The 7,973-nt window shown below is 51.1% G+C and overlaps 1 protein-coding gene across 2 annotated transcripts; it reads right to left on the bottom strand.

The window, feature by feature from the left end:
• Positions 1-2,754: 2,754 nt before the first annotated feature.
• Positions 2,755-5,995, bottom strand: Mrpl28 (mitochondrial ribosomal protein L28). 2 transcript variants are annotated; one of them, XM_023711304.1, is made up of 5 exons: positions 5,658-5,995; positions 4,607-4,759; positions 4,105-4,239; positions 3,940-4,026; positions 2,755-3,156 (listed from the first exon to the last, which is right to left on the bottom strand). In XM_023711304.1, exons 1-5 carry the CDS (start codon positions 5,943-5,945, stop codon positions 3,097-3,099), a joined length of 723 nt encoding a protein of 240 aa, XP_023567072.1. In that variant the 5' UTR covers positions 5,946-5,995; the 3' UTR covers positions 2,755-3,096. The 2 variants fall into 2 exon arrangements, with proteins under 2 accessions (XP_023567072.1, XP_004627997.1); XM_004627940.2 differs by having other exon boundaries at positions 2,755-3,140.
• Between the last annotated feature and the right edge of the window lie 1,978 nt (positions 5,996-7,973).

The raw sequence follows: 7,973 nt of genomic DNA, 5'->3' as shown, positions 1-7,973 counted from the left end.
CTCCCTATGGACCTTGAGTACTCACCTGGCAGAATTCTGGGACCTGGTTCACCTTCTGACACACCTGACTTTGCACCTGCTTTCTCCCTTGGCTGTAGCGCCCTCTTGCGTACAAAGAACTCCTCTCCACCCCAGTCCTCAGTGAGGCTGGGGCCGATGTGCCCCACTCCATGGACTGACAATCCTGGACAGTTAGGGATGTCAGCAGCCTTAAAGCCATTTTTGTCATAGCCAGGAAGAGCATGGGCTGTCCAATGCCTCCAGGAGCAACAATGTCAGGTTGAGGGCCTCTGAAGACCTGAGAGCCCTGGAAACCCACATCCTTCCTCCATATTACCTTCTGGCCCAGGCCCTGGATCACAGCTACTGAGCAGAATACAGCCAAAAAGAACTCCGAGCTGAGCAAGTATGCCTTTCAGGCTCCTCAGAAGGGTTACACAGCTGTGGCTGGCCCTGGCGGCCAAGCAGCCACTGAGGTCCCTGCTAAGGCCAGAAGAACTGGGGCAGAAGGGAAAGGAACATGCATCCAAGAGATTCTCATATCCAGGAAAGCAGCCTCAAAGAGCAGGACTGGTCCCACAGAACTGGGTTTGGGATGAACCCAGCCACAGGCAGTTTGGAGCCATGAACGCTCTCAGAGTCACAAGGCTGGGCTCTAGATTTCTGCCTGGGTAGCCCTCTGGACTTGGCTCTAGATTTCTTTGTACCATCCTGGTCCCATTCTGAGCTTCCCTGTTAAAGGACAGAGCATTAGCCTCAAAATGAATGACTCCCCTTGCTAAGCTGGAAGCCACCAGCAAGACAGTCCAGTCCAAGGATAGAGGATGTGTGGATAGAGATGCTGCCCAGGGTCAGTTGGTGATATGGTCAGGGAGAGGAGACCATTTTGGGACATGGGGTAAGCTTAAGGATGCTGAGATGTACCATGTCAGAGGAAGCTGGACTGTTATAGGCCAAGGCCTCAACTGAGAGTGGCTAAGGGACTGAAGAAAGTCCAGGGGTCCCACACAACTTAACCCCATCTGGAGCCAGTGGAAAGCTGGAAAAGTCAGTAGGTAGATGATGGCACGGTGAAGGGAGGCCAACAAAGAACACAGGTGAGTGAATCTGGCAGTGGCAGGCTGAGCAGGGGACATGGTATGCAGGTAACCCAGCAGGACCTGCCTGCCCTTCCCACCACCCTCCAGCCACTGAGCAGGGCTCAAAGGCAAGTGAGACCAGCAAGGTGAGAAGTTGGGCATAGGATTCCAACTGGGTTCACAGGCTGCCACACATCCGCCCATCCCACAGTGGGCATGGGCTCTTCCTGGCCTTGGTTGTCTCAGATTGAAGAATGTCAACTCTTCTCCAGTCTTTACTGCTCACTCCTAGGGAAACCATACCCAGCTACTGCAGCAGTAACAGTCTACCCTTACTTCTACCTTCTCATCCACAGCCCCGCTATAGTCCCTTCAACACTGAAGCTGACTTTGGGCTGTTGTCATAGACACACATGGGTTCAGCCAATCCCCGGCATACAGTTGGGGCAAGAGATGTCTTTTTTTTTTTAAACTTTTTTTGTATTTTAGGGAAGGGTCTACAGGGTGTTCAGGGTCTCACTACTAGATAGGACTCGTAGCAATCCACCTGTTTACAGCCTCCCACGAGCTGGGATTACAGGTATGCGCCACCATGCCTGGTCAAGAGATGTCTCTTAACCCCTGAGCTGCTCAGACCCGGCTAGATAGGGCAAGGTGTGGGAAGGATCTCTCTCTAGAAGCACAGAGCCACTCTGCCTTCTGTAGGTTTGATCTTGATCAGTGCAGCCCCCCCCCCATAGGATGTGTAGTTCCCAGCACAAAGTGAATACCTAAGATGGCTTAGATGGCCAGGCCTGGGCAGGACCTACAGGGTATAGGTGTGACACACAGAGGGCAGGAAAATACAGGAAAAAATACAGACCACCCTCTTCATGTTTAGTTCCCAGGACCATGTGTAAACAAACATGCGGCCACAAACTTGTCTCTGTGTGCATGTATGTGACTGAGCACACACATTCTCTGAATTCCCATATTTTAGAGGCAGAGTATTAGGGCATATCCACAGCCTGTCCCAGACCGGGATTACTTCCTTATTTCTGGTACAGGGTAGGTCTGTCATTCACTAAAGACCATCATCATTTTCTAAACAAGGGCTTTTGTGAGAATTTAATGAAACAAATGTGGGTTCCACAAGAAAAGGGCCATTTTGCCAGGCTAGTGCTGCAGGCCTGTCATCCCAGCATTCAAGAGGCACAGGCAGGAGTACTGTGAATTGAAGGCAAGCTTGAAATATATAATGAAACCCTGTCACCAAAAAAAAAAAAAAAAAAAAAGAAAGAAAAGAAAAAGAAAGGGGAAAGAAAAAAAGGGCTATTTCTGGATTCAAGGCCAAGGGCACATGTGAGGCTCCAGGACAGATGATCAGCAGTGACTTTCTGAGGTCTCAGGACTCCCACCAGCAGCCAAACCAACAGCCACCACGCGCCCTTTCTTGAATCACAATCCAAGAGTCAGCAATCGAAGGACGTACACCCCAGACATATCCACTACACAGAATCCTCTCCAGGGGGGGAAAAAGAAACATTAAACTGAACCTGTCTCCACAGATTCCTGAGGAAGACAGCTGGAGCCAAAGAGCATACACTCCCCATATTGGATCTCTGGCAGGCAGGGCACAACTGGGCCAGGATCTCCAGACAGAACTCTAGTCCTCCAACTAAAGGAACACACATACTGCCTGGTTCAGACTTTACTTGCTCCCAGAGCCACAGGGACAATAAATGCTATGTGGTGTTTTCCCCAGTCTGGAAGGGCCTCTGCTAGGCCTCTAGCAGATCCTAGTAGAAGCCACAAAAGTGCCCCCAGGAGCTGTGTAGCCAGCATGTAAGAACCAAGATTCACCCACTGCCCACAGGCAGCCCTCATGGTCCTCCCAGGTTCTGTGTCCACAGTGATAAAAGACCCAGCAAGAAAGGCTGAGCCTGGTGGTCAGGCACTGCAGAGGCTGTTTGGTCACTTCCCGCTGGCTCTCTTCTGCACCACCACAGGCTCTGACAGTGCCTGTTGCTGAAGCTGCTCAATCAACTCCTCCACGTAGATCTTGAAGAGGGGGATGGGGTCCTGAAGGGAGAGGGTCCTAGTGAGGCTCACAGCTCCCAATAGCAGCTGGGCTCCAGGAAAATGGGAACCAGCTGCTGTTAATCAGACATCTCACGAAATAGGGCCATAGCAGGAGCTAGGCCCCCTCAGCCTTGGTCACAAGACTGGTCACCAGGTTTATCAACCTGGAAGGCAAAGCTTGTCCATGAGATAGGCCTCCCCTTTTTTAGGGACACAGGAGCCATGTGTTTACCTCTGGCTTCCCTGTGGTCACAGATAAACTTAGCAGACAGAATAGAAGCAGCCAGCTACTATGCCACAGGTGGGCTCCCTGTCCTTACAGTTATTGGCTCCAGACCCTTCTAGACAATAAGACACAAAAGGAAGACCCTAGGGATTCCAGGCAGTCAAGTAAATACAGAATCAAAAATCTTGCCCTGGGGCTGGGGAGATGGCTCAGTAGAGTAAGTGCTTGGCAAGCACAAGGCCTGAGTTTAATCCCCAGTTCCACAATAAATAAATAAATAAATAAATAAATAAATATTGCTCTACTACCAGGTATGGTGGCACACACCTATAATTCCAGCTACACAATGAGTTTGGTGAATTACACAGCAAGACCCTGTCTCAAAGAAAAATAATCTTGCTTTTTCCACTGAAAGTCTAGGGACAGGAGTCAGGAGGAACCTTCTCCAGGTGGGTATGTGGCTACATGCACAGCAACAGATACAGATACATCAGTGGTTGTGATACCTGCGTATCTAGGCTCTCTGCCTACCTCTTCCAAGGCAGCAATAGCTGGCATGCACATAATGCTCACCTTCTCCTCCAGAAGCCTCTGCTTCTCCACAGCCTCCTCTAGTGTAAGGCCAACCCACTCAGCCTCCTCCTCTGGGATGACAAACTCCTGGGCAGGAAAACAGAAGGTACAGTGAGGCTAAGCCTTGCCAGGGGCTACGGGCAGCAGAGTGGGGGAAGCCTTCACCTTGTACTTGTGGTAGATGGCCATTCTCCGCTCAGGGTCATCTGGATGTAGCTGGGGATCCTGCCGGGCGAGCCTTAGCAGCATTCCTCGTTTCAGGTCCATCCCGAACTTGGAACACAGGTCCTCCTTTGGGGTCTGCAGGAGGTGCATATAGAGACACGTGCTGATGGTAGGGACTCCAACACCTTGCCAACCACCCCCCAGCTAGACCAGAGTAGGCCAGGCATGATGAACAATGCCAGCACCTGGGATGGATCACATAGTTTAAGCTCTAGAGTTAGAAGCAGGTGGCCATACTCAGTCGTACTCACTCAGCCACCCCCATAAGGGACTCCTATGAGCAGAAAGCCCCACTGGGGTTGCCCAGAAAGGGGAATGATTCTACCTATGCTTTGCCAGTGACTCTCCAGACAGCACAAACTCCAATGTGGCACTGCTCTGCAGCACTGCTCTGGCCAATGTGCCTGACCACAGGACCCTATTGTACATTAGCCCCACTTGCCTTGAGGATGTAGAAGTCAAACCCATAAGCTTCATCAATGAGATCGAGGGTACGCATGGTTACAGTCACAGTGAACTTCTTGTCCAGGATCTCACTGTAGAGCTCACGCTGAAATAGCTGTGGCTTCCACACCTTCTTCACCCTGTTTGAAAGCTAAAAGCACAGACAAATCCATGAGTTCTGCCCTCTCACTACACAACATGTAGCATCTTTCTGGAGGGGCCAGGTCAGTGCGTATTCCAGTGCCTTCACCCTTTCCAGAAAAAGGATAACCTGGGAGACCTCAAAAATACAAGCTTTGGGGCCAGCCAAATAGCTCAGAGGATTAAAGCACCTGCAAGAAGGTGCAGGAGCCAGGGGTTCAATTCCCACCCCTGGGGCACACTGAGATGGCATTTGAGACTGGGCATAGTCATGCACTCCTGTAATCCCAGCACTTGGAGGCTGTAAACAGGCGGATCACTATGAGTCCAATCTAGTAGTGAGACCCTAAACACCCTGTAGATCCTTCCCTAAAATACAGAAAGGAAAAAACAAAAAAACAAGATTCCTCCCAGAAAGCTGAGACTCTCGCCATAAGCAAACATGGGGGACAAGCTCTGATCCTTCTAAACTCTTTTTCTGATTTTTTTTTTTAGGCAGGGTATGTAGCCATGTAGCTCACGTTGGCTTTCAACTTTAGTGATGCTCCTGCCCAGCCCCCCCCCCCAGTGTGAGGATTACAGTTGTGCACCACCATGCCCAGCAATCTTCCTGGCTCTAAAGAGCAAAGTGGGCATCCTGTCACAGGACATAGGCTAAGTCAAGTTGGTAGGTGAGCACTGACCGCCTCTCTCCTGCTCCTCTGCTGCAAAGCCGCATCCTAGCTTTACTTTTAACTGCTACGGCGCTCCTTCCCACGCTTTTGCCTGTGCTGTTTCCCCAGAGGCTGAGCCTCCCCATCTCAGAATACCTCTGGTTTTGCCAGTAGTTTACCAGATCTGTAAGCACTTGTCTGCTCTTTCGGTACAACTGCGCCCAGCAGACCGACAACGAACCGGCCCGCACCCACCTTGTTGTTGTTGGCGTATCTGTAGCCCAGGATCCATCCCTCGCCGCCCCAGAGCCCCTTTTGAGATTCCGGAGGATAGTAAATAGGGATGGGCACGTCCTCTACGCGCTCCCGTTGCCCGTTCTTGGGGTTGATCTTGAATTTGGCCCCGTGAGGCCGGTAATGGACTGGGGTAGGTGTCTGCGAGTCCTCCAGGGAGCGCAGAAAATGCGCGGGCAGGCGTGAGCAGATGCCCTCCTGCCTCTGCAGCTGCTTCCAGAGGCGGACCGGGAACTTGTGCAGAGGCATCGCACAGCACCGCCGTAACCCGCACTTCAGTATGACCCAGAGTTTTATGCCGGCGGAACCGGAATTGCGTCGGGTGCCGGTAACTGGCTACCAAGTCTGTCCGTCTACCTTCGTCCCGCCCTCATCCCGGTTTTAGGGACTGTAATGTCTTGTAGAAAGAGTACCTGTTAAAAGCCAAGAGCAGCCCAGTTATTTCCAGAGGACGAAGAGAGGTTGGGCATCCTAGGCCCCGCCTCTTCCACTACCCCAGGAAAGAGCGGGAAAAATGTACTCAGGTTTGAAAAATCAGTGAATATTAAATTGACCACTAACATAAAAATGGCATGGGATGTGCCTGTAATCTCAGGACTCTAAGCGGCTGAAGCAGGAGAATTTCCATGATTAGGTCAAGAGTAATCTCAGGGGCTGGAGAGATGGCTCAGTGGTCTAAAGCACCTACTTAGAACAAGCTTAGCAAAGCACAGGGACCACGGTTCAATCCCCCAGCACCACATGCCAGCCAGCCCCGCCCCCTGGTGGGCTGAGCTGGCCACACACACACACACACACACACACACACACACACACTAAATAAATGTAAAAATAATTAAAAAAAAAAAAAAAAAAAGTAATCTGGACCACATAGTTCAAGGTCACCCTGTCCCATAAATCGCGACCTTGTCTAAAAAAAAAAACCAGGAGTGGTAGCACAAATTTATAATCCTGTATCGCCATGAGTTCCAGGCCAGCCTGAGGTGCATAGTGAAATAGTGAGTTCAAGGTCGGCCTAAACTATACATAGTGAGATCCTGTGTGAGAGAGAGGGGGAGGGGGACGGGAAAGAGAGGGATAGGGATAAGGAGAGATGGAGAGAGACAAAGACAGAGGGAGGGCCTGATAGAGAAGTGGACTAGGGCTGGGGAGATGGCTCAGTGGAATAAGTGCTTCCCTGGCAAGCACAAGGACCTGAGTTCAATCCGCAAAATGCCTGCTTAAGCAGCCCAGTGGCCAAGGTTTGATCCCCAAGGGGCGCGCTGAGAGGCAATTGAGACTGGGCATGGTGGCCTGTGCCTGTAATCTCAGCGTTTGAGAAGCTGAAAACAGGAGGATCACTGCGAGTCCAAGCTGCATAGTGAGACCCTGAACATCCTGTACTAGATACACAAAAAAGGAGAAAAAAGTCTTAATGTCTGAGTTTACCCACTTCAAAAATAATAAACCACTGTATGTACATGTTTACTGTTTCATAGGCTGAGGAATGCGTTGGTGGATAAGTGTGGATGACTGGGGAGATGGGAGGCCCAGATGGCAGCCTTGGGCATCACAGCACCAGCTTCCCAACCCTGGGGAAGACAAGACAGCCTAGTGTCACCTGAGCTGGAAAAGCTGAGCTAGCTCTCTAGAGGCACTTTTCTGAGTCTCATTTGATCCAGTGCAGGGAGAGGGGACAGCCACCTTTTGGGCTCCTAAGAATTGCTCAAAAGGATGTTTGTCAGAGAAGGGTCCAAGAAGCCTAGGGGAAGGAATCATACACTCAGAACAGCTAACCAGCCCTCTCCCCAGGAGGTTTTTCTCGGATCTAAGAGCAAGGCCCTGAATCCTCAGGGGGCCCATCCAGTGCTGGTAACCTTGGTCTCTCTCACTATAACTGCAGCAGCATTAAGTCCCCATGGAGGCATTCAGGCACACAGGATCAGGGGTGCCAGGATCACGAGACTGCCAGCCTCAGGGACTCATGCCTCCTTGGCCCTGTGAGTCTCACATCACAACCTCATAGGAACAAGGCAATAGAGAACTTTTCCCTGCTGTCTCTGGTCACTCATCACCTCCAGGCTAGCAGCCCATAAGACCCTGCCCACACACTGTCTACAATCTCCAAGGGCCACTGCAAAAGCCACTGAGACATGCTGAGGACCCTGTTGAAGTTGTCAACAGCAGATAGCAGACACAGGAGCAGGTCGTGTGTGTGTGTGTGTGTGTGTGTGTGTGTGCGTGCACGCACGTGCTGGAGAGGGGGTGTTCCTTTCCTCTGGAGGAGGAAACAAAGGG

Source organism: Octodon degus, unplaced genomic scaffold (genome assembly GCF_000260255.1).
Source record: "Octodon degus isolate 3935 unplaced genomic scaffold, OctDeg1.0 scaffold00021, whole genome shotgun sequence".
In the NCBI taxonomy this organism is placed as follows: Eukaryota; Metazoa; Chordata; class Mammalia; order Rodentia; family Octodontidae; genus Octodon; species Octodon degus.
This window is presented reverse-complemented; position numbering and strand designations above follow the sequence as displayed.

Excerpts from the sequence above, each read along its gene's own strand:
- Mrpl28 (XM_004627940.2), bottom strand. The coding sequence starts at position 5,945 with ATGCCTCTGCACAAGTTCCCGGTCCGCCTCTGGAAGCAGCTGCAGAGG. Across the intron at positions 4,240-4,606 it reads TTGACTTCTACATCCTCAAG|ACCCCAAAGGAGGACCTGTG; the intron begins GCAAGTGGGGCT and ends CACCTCCTGCAG. Across the intron at positions 3,141-3,939 it reads AGAGGCTTCTGGAGGAGAAG|GACCCCATCCCCCTCTTCAA; the intron begins GTGAGCATTATG and ends CTCTCCCTTCAG.